We start from the raw sequence: 22,240 nt of genomic DNA, 5'->3' as shown, positions 1-22,240 counted from the left end.
ATCGTATAAGAAAACAGGTATGTATGATCTCGGAGAGTAATGTCGACACGTTCGCTCACATAGATTGGTGTCCATTCCGAAATACCTCTCTCCATGAATAATATTTGGAAGCAATTTGCTGGAGAATTATCTTTTAAAATGTATGATGGTGCCGTGTTATATCTTCCGATTTGTCCTTAACAACATGTATAATATCAGTTTTGTCTGACATATAGCCATGATCAGTCATAGAAGTAAAATATACGACACAGGTTATTTTATTTGTTATGCACGTCACAGAGTTACAAGTGCTGGTCAAGAGTGTGCCTTCTTAAGGAAAACATCCCCCCTCCTGACTCTATGAATTAATCATTAGACAGTATGTACATCCCTGACAAAGTAGAACAATAATGTTTTAACTGACAACAAGAGACAAGAGTTTCTGCTCGTGTGAAGCCTATAGCCAATTCCAATTCTCTGCACCTTTAATTGCAATTTTTTTTTTTTTTTATAAATGTTGAGTTTTGTTTGTTTTTTTGTTTTTTTGGAATCTATAGTTTATTTCAGGTGCCGGCTTTTTTGAGTGACGACTCTTAAGTCTTTTCAACGATTTTAAAAATAAAAATATTTTATTTTATATTTTATTTTATTTTATTTTATTTTATTTTATTTTATTTTATTTTATTTTATTTTATTTTATTTTATTTTATTTTATTTTATTTTATTTTATTTTATTTTATTTTATTTTATTTTATTTTATTTTATTTTATATTTAATTCTATCTGGAAATGGAAAAAACATACAATGAGACAAATAATTGTTAGTGGAATGATAATATTTAGGTTACACTATAATATGTGTAGGGCGTCTCAAATCCTCGAATTTTGCTCAACCACAATATTTTAGAATTCATTCTCTTCAAGTGATTGCAAAGTATCATGAACGAATTACAATTTGGTACAGTTGTTTTCAAGTGTAATAATTTCTGGCGCGTTTTTACAACCAGTGTCTTTGTTTTACTAGACAACATTTTGTTGTTTACGCACCAACTTCTAATGGATTCGATATTTCCATGTTTGGAATGCTCAGTATCCAACAGACTTTTACCTTTTTGCAAATATGGAATTTTTGAGTCGTCGGCATACATTTCAATGATATTATTTACGAGAAAAAGCAAATCATTAAGAACAAAATAAAAAAGTGGACCAAGTATACTATCCTGTGGATCTTCTTTCGAAATGGTTAGGGATTAAGAGAGTCTTAAGTTGAAAGCGAATCACTTGGAAACGATTTTAAAGATACAACTTGAACCATTCCAGTTAGACACTTCTACCCTGGTCAATGAGATCGAAAGCCTTACAAAAACCAATACAAGTAAAACCATTTAAAACAGACTAACTGTAAAACATGTCTTTTTATCTAGCATGTTATTTTAGCTAATTTAGCTAATCTGTAATTTCGCTAATTCAAGATGTAGCTAATCTAACAGCAAGTGTATTCTCACAGAAAAATAGACACTTCAGCTAAATTAAGATTCTATTAATTCATACCAAGTGACAAATCCGCTAATATTGCATGCAGCTATTTCAACATGAGCTACAATAGGTCTTCATTTGAGAAATCCGTTGATGGTGAGGATAGGAAAGATAGAAATACTTGCAAGCTGGTTAAAAACGAATATCATTTCGTTTTGATATGTTCAAATTGTGAAACACTTAGAGACAAATTCATTGCAAAATGTTCTTTCACTCCAACATGAATTACTAGACAATCTTGGCAAATCAATCTTTTGCTCTACTACCAAGAAAATACAACTCCCGGTGAGTACTGTAAAATGACTAATTTTCACTAGGTTTAAATTTCGCTGATTTACCATTTCAGGCATATTCAGTGGGTTTTAAATTAACAGTTTTATCATTTAGATAATGTGTTCTATGCTAAATTTACATATTCACTGGGTTTTAATTTAGCGCATTTTCCAGTCAGCGAAATAAGCTGAATTAAAACCCATTGAATAATTAACCCTTTTAACCCAACTAACCACGTATTTGTTTATTTCACAGCACTGTATATAAACATTATACACTGTATGTAGACAGAGGACTGATTAGTATCCCGATGGTCAAAACTTAAGGCTGCTAATATTCACGAATAAACAACTTTAAAGGAAACCGAGTTGTGAAGATACCACGTGAATGGGTAACATGCGTGATGCATATCAACATTGGTCTGTTTTTGAAAAATGACTAAAAATACGTTTTTTATTATAGGTTCTCACAAACTTTTAAAATAGTATATGAAAAAACTGTCGTTCAAGTTGTGCGCGGCAGCCGTCTCGGTCCGAGTGGCAATAAGAAAATCGTCTTTCAATTACATATTTAATAATATTTTTAATCATTGCCGGTTTAAACTTTCCGTGAGCACCGATCGCTCTATTTCACCTAGTATTGTTACGTCTGTACAGTGTTTTTAATGTTATTGCAATATATTGGAAACCACCACATGCAACTGAGGTACCCTTTACTGACTGTGTCAGCTTGCATTTCATTTGACCCGAAACGATTATATTGTTTTATACTAAACCCTATTCAACTTTAATAGTCGGTGACCTTTACGCTATCGGGGGTGTAGATTAATCAATTAAATATTTATTTTTTATTTATTTTATTTTATTTATATGGATGTAAATATGGAAGTAAATACGGAACTTGAATACGCCCATGGTGCAAGCAGTGCAATTCTGGCTCGTAGAGAAGGGAACGCGTGCGTCAACCGATATTAAATGCTGTACTAGTCACGATTGATGTTATAATAGTTCATTCACGATTAATTTGCATCATGTGGTACACCCTAGTTCACAGCGTGAAACAGAAACAACGGCGGTTCACGCTGCCACAGGTTAGTATGTATATTCACAGTATTTATACAAATCGGTGGGTGGGTTATAAATAGCAAACCAATCAACAGCGACGTGACTGCGCCCTTCGTCCAATAGCCACCAACTTTCCCTTTTGTAGACGCGGTTGATTAGGAAAATACCCGGATGTAATACGCTGGCTCGTTTACTACACACACTCGCTATTTTCACGAAAATCGACGTGGGACTGGATTAGATCTGCGAAATAAAAACATCGTCGAGATGACCGTCTTTTAAGGGGTAAGATAATGCAACTTTTTTGGAAGGTCAAAGAAACGATCGTGACAGAAAAATTGTTGGTACCAGCGTGGTTGGTAGGATGCTTTTCCCGGCCCTTTTGTATCTCAACTTCAGTTTGCATCTGAATGGCGTTAACAGTGTCGTTAATACTGACCTTTTGTAGTGGATTTTAAATTACTACAATCTATTGTTAGCGACTTGAACTGGTGGGAACGCCATGCTGCAGATATCGGCAAAATTGCCCTTATTTACGAATTGGTTCAACTAAACAGGTAGTGTACATTAAATATTTGTAACTTGAACCATGCTTGAACAAAAGCGCAGATGTTAGATAATTCGATGTTAATGTTTTACTTTCGAACTACAGACGCGGATCATTTGCATTTTATTATTTGACTTGCCGTGGTCTTCATTGGTGAGCGGTAATTTTTCCCACAACTGGTTATCCCATGTTTTGCGACCATTAATTAGGCACAGGATTAGCTTTTCAGATAAAAAAAACGCACTTTATAGAGACATAACACGACCATGTAATGTCGTCCCCACCCAACAACCGGAGGCCAATATGCGCTGTTTTATATTGTTTATATGTGTGCACAGGTTTTGCCCCCCGTGTAATGCATGTACTACAGTTTAATAACGAAAACCATGTCGATGCGCTGTAGTTTCTCCCGGAGTGTGGAGTGCTTATCCTAGTTAACGTACATTATTAAGGCGATATAATGTAACTCTGTGTTTAGAAGTAAAACCTTTATATTAATATAAAATGCCAACCCAAATTGTTACAATATTGCCCGGAAGGTTTTCTATTTTAAAATAATAAATACTAATTGCGAAGGACATTATCGTTAAGGCATGGTTTCTTCGGTCTTGACATCGGCAAATCTAAAAAGGCCCGTTAACTCAATTCATTAAATTATAAAAAATCTCCATGGAAACGAATTTATGGCAAGACTCCGATATTGTCACAAACTGTGTGGAGTCTCGTCCGGAGTCTCGTCAGGTGAAAGGAAGCAGGAGAACAGCAAACGCATGCAACCCGGAAGTGACCGAATTGCAATAAATGCAAGCTGTTGGTGTTCATCAAAAGCAGGTGTTATTCAACTAACGCATTTGTTTAAACCTTGGAGAAGGTAATATGTTGTGTGTGTGTGATATGGCAACAAAAATTGCTTTGGTTTTTTTTTTTTTGATATGCTGGGAGTAAGCAGTGGCAGAGATTTTTAAACACAGTTCTATGGTATCCATTGCTCATTATGCTTCATTTGAATAATTACATGTATAATTAAATTGAGACTGTAATTAAATGAAAATTTTAAATTAAATCATTGTTTGATTAGATTTAATACATGGATCTAGGGCACTTGTATGTTTCCCTCCCACACGAGTACAGTATTATTTTTGGCACAAGCTGCCCACACACTATCAAGGGACCATGCAAATGTAAGAAATGCAACAAATGCAACAGAAGTTGTGTTTTTTTTCATTTTTTGCACGTATTAGAAACAAAAAAAATATAACATTGACTCATGAGAACAAAAAATATCACATCCCACCTTCTGTTCTATTGTCTCTACTATGTATTTTAATATAAATACAAAGTCATTAATAAATACAATATCCGTCATACTACCAGGAATAATCGTATATTCAATTTTTCATTCAAAACTGAATAATTACGCAGTCACCCAATATTGCTGTGGTTCACTGTCTACCAGTGTTATCATGTTGTTTTTGCTATGAAAACATGATGCAACAAAGTTTAACTTTCTTAAGTTAGTTCCATCGTGGAGATAATAATAATTATTATTATCATGGTTCCATTTAAACAATGGCCTTCACAGTTGTATTTACTGTCAATATACTTTGTACCGATATGTAAATCAGTATATTTTTAGATTAGATTCCAATATATTAGTCTTTTATTATTTAATTAAGTACATACACTGAAAACGTGAAATTGAAATTTCCATATTAGTGATTAAAAGACTGTAAGGCCCAGAACAAATATAAATATTTTAGGTCATTATGTGTGGTTACTTTAAAATATGTGTGGCACTTTTGAAAGACAACTAAAAAAACAATCATTTTTAAAAACAATTTAAAAAATAAATGTACACAAGATGAGTTTAACTGGCAAGTAATGTGAAAGTTAGTTTAGTTCAACTGTTATAAGTAACATATATTAGATACAAAATTAGCCAGTCATCTTTTAAAGACTTCAATGTCTCTGTTTTATTACTTGATTTACCTGTTTGTGTTCGAATAGAAAACAGTCTTTTCTATACAGCTAAATTAATAAATTTTGTCTTATCTTATAAAAAATATTGGTACCCCCCCCCAATTTTTAATATATAAATTTTAAAATATTTTTTCAAAAAAATTGAACAATAACTGCTGTCAATGGGAAAACATGTTTATTTAATCATAAATTAACAAAAAATGTGTAAAAAAATGCCAAACAATGTTGGTGGGTAAAATTATTGTTTTCAAAAAATTTGGTAGTTTATTTTGTTAGGTGGTGAAGCTTTCAATTCCTTGGCAGTACTTTTTATTTATGTGATGCATCTTTCTGTTCAATGTCCTTATATCCACATCACATCTCTCTGCAATCTGAATCTTAATAAATATAATATAAATATCATTATTATAATAAACAGGAAGTACAATGTACCTAAATAGTTGCACAGGAATCATTTGACTATCAATTTTACCAATATTAAATTATTATATCTATAATCTGAAATCATTCATTTTTTTCTCAGAGTGTTATTGAGGTCTTGGGACTATTATGACTAATAAATTGTCAATAATTTCAGTGTTAAATGTCGAAATTTTTTGTTTTCCCTGTTTGATTATATGTTTGTATTTGCTGACATGACTGAATTTTTCCAGCCATTTGCACATTTAAAAAAAGCATTTAGAAAGATTTTATTTTTTAAAGACAGTAATATAAATATTTGACAGTGAAGCCTTATAAGGCCAATAAGTTGTACATGTATATGTATAGTATTTACTGAGTATTTCACTAGTGAATTAATTATTGTATTATTACTATAAACACATTGCAAATTGATTGATATGTAGGCCTATCGGTGATATAATAATACTGTGATAACAAGTACTACAGTAAAATCTGTATTAGAAGCCGCATCTCTAATAGAAGCCGCACCCATTCTTTTTGAACAATTCAGACCCCAAAATTTGCCATTTCTCATATGTGTAGATGCTCTAATAGAAGCCGCATCCCCTCTGTTGCATTGTACCATTTTAATAAAAGCCGCAGCTTTTAATACAGATTTTACTGTACTTATAAGACCTGTCTAGGGTTTCATAGCTCTTTTCTGAGTTTGTCAACTTATTTCCACCTTTTTGAATTTTATTTGAACGTCTTTTCTTATTGCTTTGTGTTGTTCTAAGATTTTACTAGTGTAGGCAGGAATATCTGCTGCTTTCTTGGAAAATGCTGACCTTTCTGAACTTGACTGCCCTATCTTGTGACCTTTTAAATGGTCAAGGAACTCGCTTGTAACTTATTTGACCTGGACTGGCCCTTTCTTAATATTTATATCAGTAAGTTGACCGATTTCATTAGCCACATGTGATCTATCCTTCATTAGCTTAAATCTGTGGAAAAACCCAGCGTTAACAAAAACTAGGTCATTCCCATAATGAACAGATAGCTTGACCCAATAGCATAAAATCGTATACAAACTATTCAGAGAGAGAACTTTTTCTCACTTTTTTAAATTTGTCATGTTCATTATCTTTTATATTGAAAAAACAACAAAAAGCAAAAATACATGTCAAAATCTTCAAAGAAAATTGTATGTAAAAAACCTTGCTTGACGATCTGGTACGTTGACAGTTCACCAAGTTCAAGTACAATGAATTCTGGGTAAAATATCATACCATGCACTGTGCCTTATATGATTTGACTCTATAAGGACAGTTTATTATTTTCTAGTTTCTATAACATTTTGTAAAGTAAATTTGTGTTGAAATACTTAAATAGAACTCTCCTTATGCTAGCCTCTTGAATCAAAATTGAACATATGGTGAGGCAAAATATACTAATAAATGTATCTTTACAGATGCAATGGTTACCATGGAAACAACATTGTTTCTTTTCTTGCAGGTTATTTTAAGTTTTTGTCTTTTTTTGATCAACATTGTTCTCCTTTTGTGTCATGTTTGATAACTTATTAATAAATTCAGAGATTCTATTCATGTTTAATAGAGAGAGTGTTACTATAGTCGTCAACAGAAATCAGTGAGACCTAAATATAGGCAGTGCGGAATGAAATTCAAACTAAGCTAAATTTTAGGGACTGTATTCATTCAAATTGACAACCACCAGGAAATCTTGGGAAATTATTTGCCTTTTATCAAAAAATGTTTGTGCTCAAATTTATTTCTGCTGATCAGTGAGCGATATTTGCTCACCAATATTAGCAAGCTGTCAAAAATAAAAACAAACAATTGTGAAACAAGTCTGGCAGTAACAGACTAAATAAAGCTGGTTGAAATTTCAATCCTATGATATCCCAAACTATGGAGTTTAATTTGCATATCAATTGATCTATTGTTGTTTTACTATTGTTACAATATATTCTATCCCACATCAGATTACTTTATTGTGAAAACGGTACATGGTATACCATGCTAAATTTGATCACCCCAGGAGCCCTAACTTTAACATCATGTTAATTCAAGGTGGTTGAATTCATTGCCACCCATGCTATGGTAGCGCCATGCTTTAATAAAACCGGCATATTACTGAAACCGGGCATACGCAGTGATCACAACTGATATTGTTTTTCTTTTACTTTCCCAGGGTCTACAAATACAGGCTTTAACGCTTGGATGAGATGTTTTGTCGTCTGGGACTGGTGCAGTTTTACAAACACTGTTAAATGTGGATTTAGTGTCGACTGGATGAGGTGGTGTACGTTACTACGTCGGAGAGAGCGGTGATAATTAATGACGCAGAAGAAAATGTACTTTTGTTACTGAATCGGAATGCTTAAATATGTTGAACATGTCACAACATGACCGTTCACTGTAACTACCGAACTGCAACGCAGTCATCATAAATAATGTAGTGAAGATTTGTATAGCATGTGACGATTACTATTATACCACTTTTCAAAGTACGTACTAAGATTGTTTTTAAAGGATAATAATTGAACAGGATATCTTCTGTAATATGTCGCACAGTGGAGGGAAGAAAGTGCGAACGTTAGCACATCAATTGCTGGATCAAGATGAATGTATGGCACTGAAAACGGCGATGAGAAGTTTCTGCGAAAACCACTCAGTATTAGCGTTTTGTACAGCATTACATGCCATACTTAACACAACCGAAAAGCAAACCATTCTCAGCGAACTATACGTAATGGTGCCAGACCATTTGAAAACAAGTTTCCAGCAGTTGTGCGATTTGAATTTTGGAACTAATATCGGTCTAAGCGTAGAACTAACGGATAACGATGGACAATCACATGAGCCGCAAATGAGATCTGCGACAGATTCCCTACTCAGGCGAAGCATTTCAGAGACAGATCAGAGACGTAAGAAGAAGGACGCGAAAGATGAAGGCAGTAAGAAAAGAGATAAAAAAGATAGAAAGAGAACTAAAAGCGAACATGATGTAGTCACAGAATTGCTAAATGTCAGCAGTGAAAATGATAATATCGTGACAACGAAAGAAGTGAAAGTAAGGAAAGTCAAATTGGAACATAAAAACGGACATAGTTTAGGGTTCTGTATTCGTGGAGGTGTGGATTTGAGAACTGGAATCTTTATTTCACAAGTTGATTCTGGAAGTCAGGCACAGAAAAAGGTAGGTTTGATTTCATATTAGTGAATAGTTCCCATGGCAACGTACATGTATCTGAAATAGTGTTGGAGCAACAAGTACTTAATATAAATTGTACACATTGTCCGTCTTTATTTGCATCAAATCAACAATGTCAATTATTGAAGTAAGAATTTCTAAAATGGTGATTTCGGTAAAATTTAAACCATGAGGTCGATATTGGAGCTGTATTTCTGTTCTCAATATGTCATACTTTTATTTAAATTTTTATTAGTTATAAAGGCATTATTTGCATTTGTCAAGTTTTTCCCGCTTTTTAGTCCACTTAATAAAAAGTGTGTAAACACAAGGTGATAGGGCATGTAACATAGCATATATGCATGTAAATAGTTTGCAAATAGAAAATAATTTTTTGGAAGATCATCAATTATTTTTCTGGCCATCTAGTATGTTTAAGAGTCACTTTGCTCAGTATAGAATCATTAAAAAATATAAATTAAAATTAACAATAAAATACAGTTTACGTCCCTTCAACAAGATTTGTTAATAATTTCTTGATAAAATACACTGTAACCTCATCATAGTGAACTTTTAGGAGACATACAATTGGTTTGTTATAATGAAGTGTTCACTTATGAAGAAGCAATGTGATGATTAAATTCAAGAAATTTATTTTAAAGGTGTTCGTTATAACAACGTTGCAGTATATATGAAGCAGATTATAAAGCAAGCAATGTGTATATATGAAGGTGTAATGTTTAACTCAGATTAATATCCTTTTGCAAACATAAAGCCAAAATTTAAAGGCGACAAAAAGTTTACCTTGGTTGAAGTAAAATACCTCTGTATAAAAGTAAAAATTATGTTATTTTGCAGTTTTTACTTGCATGACATTTGATGATGAATTGAGTTACTGTATAATGTTCAGGGGAAACTCGATGTGAAAGGGATCTGCTTTGTTTTCTGTGGCTTGAAAATATCTCAATTACTCAAATTATACTTCATAACACAGAGTGAATATTATTACAAAATTAAATTGGTTCTTAATGAAAAAAAAATGTTTTTGTTGTGGTCCAAGGAAACTGCTGTTAAAATTTCATTGGTTCTTAGTAATAGTATTGTAACAGATGCAACTTATTTGTAACAATTAGAACAATATTTTAATCATGTTTATTACAAAAACTGATGTAGAATAAAATCAAATAAAAAATATATGATACATAATCTATTAATAATTTCACGATAATACATGTATAAATAACTAGAGAGTAATTAATATGGTATTAGTAATGAATAATATCTAGTAATATTTAAGAGTTTTACTTAGCTATGATGTGTGCAGATGTTGCAGCGTTATAGGAAGTGAAAATAGTTTTGTTGACAAAAGCCCAGAATTATTTACAATGTAACAATGGTGACACAGATGGGTTGGCGAGGATTTACGCTGTGCCCATAGTGTGCGCAGTCTTTATTAATTTCGATGAGTGACGTATATGTTGATGCTGTTGTTAGTATCACGGCATGTTTCGTGACGCGCTATTGTTTAATTTCTGGCATGTGTTGTATGATATACGCTATCGTTAATATCCTCTGTCGCATCAAATATGATTCAAATATGAGTTGTCCTCAGGGTGTAATTAGGAATGATCAATTTGTTAAAATATTGTCGTAAATATTGAGATTACGATGTATCACCAGGTGCGGCATTCCTCAATGTGCCACCAGATGTGTTGAATCAATGACCTTGAAAACTATTCTCATGTTACGTTCGTGTACATGCACATTGTTGTATTAATATATAGAGATCTATTCCAAGGAGAATGTTTTATTGATCTTTTCAAAATAATTTTAAAATTATATTTGTTCATTGTGTTGTATTTTATCATCATGTACCGCTTAAAAGAAAAAAAACCTATTGTACATTGCATAATCTAAAATGCTACAATTTATCAGAGTTATTTGATGATTACTTCATGGTGCCGATTCAGGGCGAGTTAGATATAAAATAGGGAATGATGATACTGATGTGACAATGATTTTTAAATATGTACAAAATGCAGTGATGTAGACTTGCTACAGGCTGGTTGATTTATTTCTTAACTGAAAATAAGTAAAAATACAAGTTCTGCAAAAATTAGTACAAACAATTTCGCAATATTACTTACGAATTGGCAAAACTGCAATTTTTATTTATCGGTTTGAAAAAAAATTATTATTATGCATGATTGTGGAGGGATTAATAAATCTTCAAAAATGAACAAGTACAGATGAGAGGCTGAATACTAAAAATAAAAACACACCACAAGTGCAGGTTCCATGGAGTACCGTATAACAAGTCACAATGTCCCATCATGCAATGCAACAGGTGGTTGTTAGATGCTTATACTACACTGTATATCAGTGTGTCATGGCCTGGTGTTACAAGATTTGGTTCATGACATATGAAACAAAACCTCTGCAGTCATCAAAATAAATAAATGAAGTAAAAATAAAAACAAAGTAATATATTATATTATTATACTTCTCTCACCGTACTGCTATAAGTTACAGCGTGCCGTAATTTTGCAGTACTTTACGAGGTATTTTCATCATACCATATATGGAAATGAGAATTCCAAATATGGAATGATTACGCGCATAAGCGTCCTCTAATAATAAAAACAAACATGGCTGCCACCAGGGTTTGACTGGACTCCACACAAAAAAGTTCGCTGATTCTGTTCTAAACGTTTTGGACTTCTGCATTCCCATTATGATGTATCCTTGGAAGGAAAAGATGCATAATAATAAGGTTATTATGAGGATAACTTAAAGTAAGCACTCAGACAGTATGCCGTGCATTGACCTCGATACTCCAGCTGTACTGTCTTCAGGCATACTTTGAGGTATTCTCGTAATAACCTTATATTATACATTGTACACGTATACTAAATATATATAAATAGAGCAGCAAAACATTGCCATACAGAATGTTTGTATAACTCATTAATTTGACCACTTAAACACAAATGTATTATCTGTCACAAAACACATTTTAACCAAACTACCAAATAGTACATTTTTATCAAAATGTTAAATTTCATTGATTCTAATTAATATTACAAATATTACAAAAAATACACATAAGATGTAAATGTTATCACCAGTTTGAAGATTTCTCCACCTTTTATTAGCTCCGCTGTCGACTTTGTCGAGCGGAGCTTATCATATGAGTGATTGTCCGTCGTCGTTGTCGTCGTCAGTGTCAATGTTTTACTTTTTCGACTTCTTCTTGAAAACTACAAGCCTAAATGCTTTGATACTTGGTCTATATGTACCTTGGGTAGACCTCTCTTAGGTTTGTTCATTTCATGTTGATATCTTTAATTCTCTAATTTTGGTGAATATTTTTGTCATTTTTAGTAAAAACTGATATTTTTGACTTCTTGTTAAAAACCGCAAGTGCAATTGCTTTGATATTACATCTATAGGTACTACATGTGGACCTCTCTCAGATTTGTTAATTTTGTAATGATATCTTTAATTCTTTAATTTTGGTGAATATTTTTGTCATTTTTGGTAAAAACTGATATTTTCGACTTCTTGTTAAAAACCGAAGTCCAATTGCTTTGATACTACATATATAGGTACTACATGTGGACCTCTCTCAGATTTGTTCATTTCGTGATGATATCTTCAATTCTCTAATTTTGGTGAATATTTTTGTCATTTTTGGTAAAAACTGATATTTTCGACTTCTTGTTAAAAACCACAAGTGCAATTGCTTTGATATTACATATATAGGTACTACATGTGGACCTCTTTCAGATTTGTTCATTTTGTAATGATATCTTTAATTCTCTAATTTTGGTGAATATTTTTGTCATTTTTGGTAAAAACTGATATTTTCGACTTCTTGTTAAAAACCGCAAGTGCAAATGCTTTGATATTACATATATAGGTACTACATGTGGACCTCTCTCAGATTTGTTCATTTTGTAATGATATCTTTAATTCTCTAATTTTGGTGAATATTTTTGTCATTTTTGGTAAAAAGTGATATTTTTGACTTCTTGTTAAAAACCGCAAGTCCGATTGCTTTGATATTACATATATAGGTACTACATGTGGACCTCTCTCAGATTTGTTCATTTTGTGATGATATCTTCAATTCTCTAATTTTGGTGAATATTTTTGTCATTTTTGGTAAAAAGTGATATTTTCGACTTCTTGTTGAAAACTGTAAGTCCGATTGCTTTGATATTACATATATAGGTACTACATGTGGACCTCTCTCAGATTTGTTCGTTTTGTGATGATATCTTCAATTCTCTAATTTATTTTGGTGAATATTTTTGTAATTTTTGGTAAAAAGTGATATTTTCGACTTCTTGTTAAAAACTGTAAGTCCGATTGTTTTGATACTATTCATATTGTTCATTTTCTAATGATGTCTTCAGTTCTTTAATTGAAATGTGCATTTCTAACAGCGGAGCTATCTCAGCCGATAGGCTGCTTGTCTTTTAAATGCATTACAAAATTTCTTCATGTTAATTTGTTGTCACTGTAGGGTCTGAAAACTGGAGAAAGAATATTAAAAGTGAATGACACAGCATTTAAGAATATCACGCATGCAGAGGCCGTAGTGACATTGAAGTCAGCACAGAAACTGACATTATATGTAGCACCTTTGGGTCAAATGCCTGGTGCTAACCATCATATCCTCTCGTCTCCTCTGGGAAGTGGTGATGGAGATGTTCCGTCTCCTAGCAACAAAAGTAACAAGAAGAAAAATATTATCTTAGTTGCTGATGACGATGGATGGCTTGGCTGTAGTATCAGAGGGTAAGTTGATATTTTGCGGATATTTAAATTCCTAATATTGTACAATGTTGTAATTTTGTAAAACAATTTTACCTTCATTCAGTATGAATATATCAGTACATTGTATTTCACTTTATGGATAAAAAGTTCAAAGATTATCAGTGTAACTTTCATTTTTGGGTAAAAAGTAAAAATTTGATTTTACAAAATTGTTCAAAACTATATATTGCAGTGGAACTGATTACAATATGGACGTTACCGTGGCAAATGTGGATCCTATGTCGCCGGCACATCGAGCAGGATTGAAACGAGGACAGCAGATACTTGGGGTAAGCAAATACAAATTGAAATACAATTACATTGCAAGTAAAAATAATGTGTAAACAAAAAAAGTATAATATATTTCTAATGGCTACTGGTATTTTATTTTGGAACCATCAAAGTAGGCTATATCCTGTACTTTTAAAAAACAATGGATTGTAAATTTAACTGAGGTCATTAATCATTCAAGGAATATCAAAAATAAATTTATATTAAAATCAAACTTATAAATGAATGATTTTGAATAAAACCATCTGTGTCTGTAATTGATATGACATTAAGGAATATAATAAATTGGTAATGCAACATGTGTATGTAAATTATATGATATAAATAAATAAACAGATGAATAAATTATAAATACTGTAGAATACTTTATTTTAGCTGGAATTAATTTTCGCTGAAAAAACTTTTTGGGTGTTTTTTATGGAATTTATTTTCACTGATTTTTATCAAGTTGAATGTAAAATATTACTTCAGTGAAATTAGCGAAAATTAATTCTAAGCAAAAATAAAGTATTTTACAGTATATAAATATTAAATATGTTTAGCACCAATCTTTTTACAAGGGAATTGTATCAAGTAGACTCACATAGAACGGATTACTGTATCAGCTTAATTTTTGCTGCTAGGAGTTTACCTGATTTAATTGCTGTCATGAATAAAAAATATTGCAAATGTTGCTGAGCTTAAAACATTTTCACTACTACAAAAGTTTGTGATTTTCACTGCTTTGCATAATTTGCAAAATGTTGTCTCATGAAATTAGAGCAGTTAATCAATAAATAATTAATTATTAATCAATAAATCAATCACTTATAAAGCCTGTCTATTAGGAACATGTGGCTCATTATATTATTAAAGATTGTATTTTATTACTTCACTTTAAAATTTGACAATTTGGTTTTATTGATGTTGAATGACTGCAGATTGCGAACAACTAAACATCAACAAATTGTGAAAGAATCTAATGTCTATTTGTTCTTCACTTACTGTGCTCCTAATGTAGTAATTACATTCTAGCCTGGCATAGTGTTTTTTTCTGCTTCACTACTTTCTTGAGTTTTGCATTGATGATATAAGTTTATAGTTTTACTGCCATTTAGGATGAATTGAAGGCTGTCTTTTTTTTGAATACACATGCAAATATAATCACTTACCGGTGAATTTAATAGTTGTTTTTCTATTCTTGTGTTTGAGTTCAAGACCATATAAATACAACCAAAGTTTTAATAGATGAGGATTTGTAAATGCAATCTCACATAAATTGAAGATTTGACAATTTGAAGAAATTTCACATGAATTTTGAGATAATCACAAATATCTACAAATCCTAATACAAACGTCTGTGAAAAAACTGATTAGTGTTTTTGTCATTTCATTTCGCAGTTTGTATATATGTGCATTTTTTAATAAAGTGATAGTCTCGCTCATTTTTGTTTGGCAATCAAAACTTTCCCAGTGTGCACTGTGTTCTGTGATGCCATTGGTTAGAAATACATTTGACATTGACATTGACATTGAATAGTTCATTACATTTCATCGCACATAGATATCAGAGTTGCATACCTTCCTCTTTCCTAAATTCTTGGTTCAACTATTAAAATGTTAGGATGAAACCCAAAAAATGAAAATTAGTGATAAATTCATCATAGTCATTATTTAATTCAAATAATTAAATAATATTATAACAGATTTTTCAAAACTAGAACACAAATGAATACATTTTGCAAAAAATATAAAATTCGCAGTAATTCTGAATACTGTATTGACTCTATTAGGAGCACATCTGCAATAAATAATGTTGCATGTTCTATAGAGGATCATTAAATATACTATTTATTTCTGTAATTTCTTTGTGAGATACTTTATTTTAGCTGGAATTAATTTTCGCTGAAAACGCTTTTTGGGCATTTTGCATGGAATCTATTTTCACTGATTTTTGATGATTTTTGATGAAAAAAAAGTATATTTGCTGGATTTTATTTTCACATCCCTTTAGCGCAAATTGCGAAATTATATTCCAAGCGAAAATAAGTATTCTATAGTACTCACGTGCATGTGCTACTAATAGAGCAAATACGGTATTGTGTTTGGTGCCGTTTGTTTGTTGGTTAAGCAAAATTTAATATACAGGTCTATTTGGGAGATAAATACAACATGTCATGTGATAGTTGACCTCGTGGGTCAGCGCTTTTAAAATGAACTGTAATTGGAGATGTAATTAGTACATCTGACCATTCATCATTATGTCATCGCCATATGATTTATGACATCATCTCATTTCAACTGAAGACCATAGTCTGGAAAACAATTCACCAAACACATCAAGAAAACTAATTGAAATAACAAACTATTTAGTATATAGGAAATAAATATTTAAAACTATCGGTATTTAAATCAAAATTGAATCATTTCAAATTTTTTGCAAAATTGTGTTTTGAAAAATATTTATTAATTTTAATGATAACCAGTGAAAAATATTGGCTATCAGATGCAGAAGGAAATTTCACTTTACTAATATTGAAATGAATTACTTAGTCACGTAACTTGTACATGTATCCGTGCTGCAGTAAACATAATATTTCGTAACACTTGCGACTCCTGCCAATAAATTCAGTTAATCATACTGGTACAGATGGCACCAGGATAAATATAGAGATTGGAAATATTATTGAATATATTGTTGACATTATCAGGTTATTATCCATCGTCTTTTATCGTAGTGAAACACAGACATAAATATAAGAATACACCACCGTTTCAAATATTACCAGTAAAAGTTTCTTCCATTACCTACCCGGTACTCATAAATTCTAATGATTAAATATTCATAACTGACAGTTTAATGAGAGTTTGCAAGTACATGTATATATAGCCTTGATACATTGGAGATATACACGTAATAATGAAGTCCACATGTTATTTTATGAATATTCATGTTTCTCCTCGTACATTTGAATTTTAATGTGCATGTATTTGCCAGACTTCATGAAAATAAATCAAAATTATATTTAAAAAGTAAATCAAACTGTATGCCCATATTCATTTAAAAAAAAAATTAAATTTAATTATTTTTTTTTTTTTGAGCAGTAAAGAGGTCATTTGTTTTCACGAATTATGCAAATGACACAGGTTGTACCTCAGCATGAATGCACCAGTTGCTGTATTCACCAATACAATAAAGCAATGAATACACATTAGTCTAATTAGTTTACTGGTGGGATATCCCTGGGACAGTTTATCATGCATTAACAGTGCAACTAAATGATACTGCCGCACAACTGGGTACCTTCAACGTCATTAGTTTTTTTTGACTCTTTCACAATTTTTTTATGCTTGAGAAATTAATTCTGAACTAGGAATTGTCTTCAGGAAAAAAATCTCAAAATTATTTTTGAAGTATCAATAACGTTCAACTTTTCGTTTTACAGTTGCGATAATTCCTAATTTATTAGATATCATATTTCTATATTTGCTTCATCAGTAGCACATGTGTTCACTTCAATTACAGAGGTGTATGTTTAGTCAAAATAACTCTTATTTTGAATGATCCTATACAAAAAATGCAAGGGTTCATATGTATTTCTATTGGAGATGTGCTTCTAATAGAATAAATATGGTATGCAGTTATGACACCTGTTCATCAAATCATTTGAATAATTGCGCTCACATGTAGCGATGTGTCATACATCTGTTTGTTTTTTAATTTTAGGTTAATGATGTCGATGTGAGAACTCTTACACACCTACAAATTGTCAACTTAGTCACTGCTTCCAATGTTGTCAAATTTATTGTCTTGCCACCAAGTAAGTGCATTTATTGATGGTCACATGATTGCATTTTCAATGGGATTGGTCAACCTGATATAATCAGCTATTAAAAAAACAAATTAGTATATCGAGTAGATTATATTCCGCAAAAATTTATAAATTGGATATAGAATCTGGATACTCTTTCACACAATCAACATAAAAAGCGGCAGTCTTCACACAACGTCCTGTTTGATGTATATGGGACTCATAGCGACGTATACAATGCGTGTAAAATACACTGTTTATTTACAATATATATAAAACAAGAAAACAAGAAAAAATTAAAAATGTGTTCCTCATTAAACAGTCTTCATTGCTGTGATAATTTTTACAGGTCGATCTGGAAGATCTAGCTCTATCTCAACCTGTCCCAGACAACGCAGGTCAGAAAGCTTAGATAGAATGGCAGGTAATAACAGACATCAATCAAGGACATTGCCAACACAAAAAAGTAAGTCAGTAAAAAAATTTACCATGTTTCTTAAATGTCTCTTCATTTTGTATATTCATTTTAACTTGAATGTGTGGCCCACATTGCCAACAATGGATGCTGTCGACTTCAGTAGAATACATGCCTAATAGTCCTATTTGTTTGTCTACTAATCCTGGTGTTTATAATTTCTTTAATCTTTATTTCACTTTCCATTTTCCCAGAAATATTTTACAAAAACTGGGATATACAATGTAAGTGTATTTCCTGATTTTAAAAATAAGTGAGCCCTTGTAGAAAAAGGGACATCACAATAAATTACCAGGTAATAAATAAATAAATAATTCACTTATTTATATAAAACTACATTCCCGTTTAGTGGTGATGTTCTAACAATCACCTGTAGTGCATGTATAATCTCCATTTTCTATACAGGTATCATGGGGAAATAATTGCATACGATTAAAGAGCCAGTGCATATACAAATAATCTAATATATAGGCATGTGATTATCATTGCGTTAAATTGTTGGTGATGATTAATTTGAATATTATACTTATTTTCAGTCATGAGGCGGAACAGTTCTCCAGCAAAATCACAGCCAGACCAACTATTGCATCAACCGCCAAGACCAACAACGCCACTACGAGCTGGACAAATACCACATCAGATATTAGAGCAAGAGCTGCAGTCCACAACACCTCTGACAAGTTCCACTCCACTACCTCCAACTGATCATCCAGCATTACTCAGGAACAGGGACTTGATAACAACCGAGAGGACGAGTAGCGCCCTCAACCATACTTATCAAGAACTTCAGGATCTACCTGATATTCAAGTAGATGCACGCAATGTGATTGTACACAGAACAAATGCATCAGAAAGATGCATTGAAAACGACACTGCAGCATCCCCGCACGGTCTTTCAAAAGAGCAAGAAGAGAAGTTAGCCAGGCTTCAGCAGGGAACGCTAGGACGTAATATGGACCGGCAGTTGAAAAACGTTCTATCGCCACCAAAGTTCTCGGAGGAGAACCTGGCAGAATGGCACTGCGACAGCAAGGTGCATGTCAAAAATTTGTTCAATTCGTCAAACGAGAAACTGCAAAATGATGACAGCTTGGAAGAACTCGATCTGCCGATGTTCTCACCAAAATCTGAAATTATGCAAAGTGGCAACACTGGCAGGACACAATTAAAGATGAATATTACAAGTATTCCTGATGGAAGTCGGTCCTTATCAATGGTGATACCACTTTACGATACACATGTGGACAGTTATAGTAAAGTGCTGAACTTACCAGTTGGCGAGACGATTCAGAATGACGTAATCAAAGGTCTTCCAAAATCCACAATGCCAGAGAAAGAGTTAGCACATACAATAAGTGATGTGAAAGTTGACGTGCATAGACGCTCATCTCTCAATGCACAGCCCAATATCGTCACTAATGAATCACCAAACGTTGATAGCACAGAGAAAGGAAATGACTGGCGATTATGGTGATAAGTGAGACTTTCAGGCATTTGGGGGGGGGGGGGGTAGCGTAAAGGTTTGAAACAAATTCTCTCATGAGAGTAAAAAACAAGTACTACATGTAAAGAAATAAAGTTCCCTCCCCCAATGTCAATTGACCTGTCCCCTATAAACTAAAATCGAAACAAGCTACTTCAAAACATTCCATTTTGTTCTTTAAGAAAGCTTCATTATTTTTGTTAAATGTTAAGCCTACAGGTATTTTTCTTTCTCATTTAATCATGGATTGTGTTGTCGTGGTTACTAACAGATGTGCAAGTTTGCACCAAAATTTGTTTTTGTGTAAAATACATAACGAATTTTTTCATTTCACGTACATAGAAACTGTATGCATTTCCAGGTCTGTGGTGGTAACTATGCTGATTGAAACCATGGTAACAATAGATTCAGTATGAAGATTGAAACCATGGTAACAATAGATTCAGTATGAAGATTGAAACCATGGTAACAATAGATACAGTATGTGGCAGGTTGTTAATTATATAATTATATAACAAAAAACTTTATATTCAGCGGATATATGTGCCACAAGTATTAAAAATTTCTATCACATCTGTTTGCTGCAAACAAAATTTGCTAAATGCGTGTTAGGGATACATGTAGTTAATTCTGAAAGAAAGCCACTCTCGGTCAAAACTGGTTTTATTTTCTTATCGAAATGTTAAACAGATTAAACTGCTGTAATTTCGCAACAGTCAATTTTTTTATTTTGCATCAGTTATATCGATGGGGAGTCACAGCGAATTGAAAAGTGATTACCATATTGGTTGTGTCATAATCATTTTGACTGTCAAAGGTCAACCATCGCTTCCATTCAGTCTACAATAAATATTGATACAATTACAAATAAGTATGTATGCAAACAGTGTGTGATTAAATGTAGAGTTTTATAAATATAATTATGCTGTACGTGTTAGTATAGCCAAACATCAAGTGTCCAAACAAGTATTATTTTCCCTGTTCTCATTCATTGACATAATTGTGGTTTGTCTGTATTTAAAATGCAACAGTTACCCACATTAATCGTGTCAAATAATGGGCCAATACAATGCGTGTAGAAAGAAATTTAATTTGCAGAATGTGGCACTTTAATATTATTAGTAATCTGTTAAAAACAGATTGCTGCTTCGTTGGTAATTTGATGTTTTCTGCATAGTGTGGCATGGATGCATTAGTATGGGTCTATTATAAACAAAATTGTTACCGAGACATTTGTGATTTTGTTATTTTTATGCAAACTTGGATTATTTCATGTGCATCAAATGTATTTTAGTTCAGGTTTTAGTGCAGTCTTGCAGTGTGCGAAAGTACTTTCGCTAGGTAAATTTAATTCCCAGTATTACCACTCAGGCATTTGATCAAATATTTGTACAATTTCCATCCATCCATCCACTCACTCAACAAAGACATTTTGAAGGGGGATGTAATAATTGATTAATTAAAAATTGGGCTTCCAATATATTTAATCAGACATTCATGTGAAATGTATATGACCTCAAATATGTATTCTGCATGAAGCAATCTCAAGAATTTGTTCATTATGCATGGAATATTTCTGGTTCATATAAATATATCGTATTTTATATTCTTGATCCAACTGCTTTTTTTATTATGAGAATTTTAATACTGTTTTTAATGTTTGATTTAGTGACAGTAGTTTTATATATTGTACTGGGGCTGCATGTTGGGTGCTGGACATTTGACAGTATTAAATAGATTGGCAACACTGAATTATCGTCTTCTTGTGCTTTACAACTATATTAGACTGATTGACAAGTTAACTAGGCTTAGACCAGAATTTTTTTATTCCTTGTTTCTCGAGTTTTTATAAGACAATTTTTTCAAGGAGGGCGGAAAAAATTAAAATTAATTCTTTTTTCCCATTAGATTTGTGTGATTCTCAAAGAATTGTAAGTGAGATCATTGATCGGAGAGAAGAAATGAAAAAAAAAATGTATTCCATGTACAACCTTGTTTCTCATCTGGGGAGACTTTGGTACTTTGATCATGATACTCCCACGAAAATGCAACTTGGGTTTGTTATGCAGGGGGGGGGGGGGGGTTAGCAATTTTTTGCAAATACAAGTTGGCGGGAGCGAGAAATTACGCCGAAATAAAATTATATTTTTATTTCATTTTCGGCTCCTGTTAATTCGGCGGGTTCGCGAAAAAAGGGATAATAAAAGTCTGGCCTTACTGTAATTTACCTTTCTTGAGACAGTGAACATTTCAAAATTTTGAAGCTGTGAGAATTTTTGAAGTCTAACTTTCAGATCATGCACATTTGAGAAATGTTGAACCTCAGGGGTTTAAGAGTTTGTGTACTGTAGAATACTTTATTTTCGCTTGGAATTTAAGGGATGATTCCGTGAAAATAAAA

The 22,240-nt window shown here is 32.3% G+C and overlaps 1 protein-coding gene across 1 annotated transcript; it reads left to right on the top strand.

The window, feature by feature from the left end:
• The first annotated feature begins 2,998 nt into the window (after positions 1-2,998).
• Positions 2,999-21,591, top strand: LOC102803337 (uncharacterized). The gene is made up of 7 exons (XM_006816527.3): positions 2,999-3,136; positions 7,974-8,981; positions 13,507-13,781; positions 13,993-14,089; positions 17,797-17,890; positions 18,231-18,347; positions 18,893-21,591. Exons 2-7 carry the CDS (start codon positions 8,346-8,348, stop codon positions 19,828-19,830), a joined length of 2,157 nt encoding a protein of 718 aa, XP_006816590.2. The 5' UTR covers positions 2,999-3,136; positions 7,974-8,345; the 3' UTR covers positions 19,831-21,591.
• The last annotated feature ends 649 nt before the right edge of the window (positions 21,592-22,240 follow it).

This window comes from Saccoglossus kowalevskii, chromosome 3 (assembly GCF_978046115.1).
Source record: "Saccoglossus kowalevskii chromosome 3, keSacKowa6.1, whole genome shotgun sequence".
Classification (NCBI taxonomy): Eukaryota; Metazoa; Hemichordata; class Enteropneusta; family Harrimaniidae; genus Saccoglossus; species Saccoglossus kowalevskii.
This window is presented reverse-complemented; position numbering and strand designations above follow the sequence as displayed.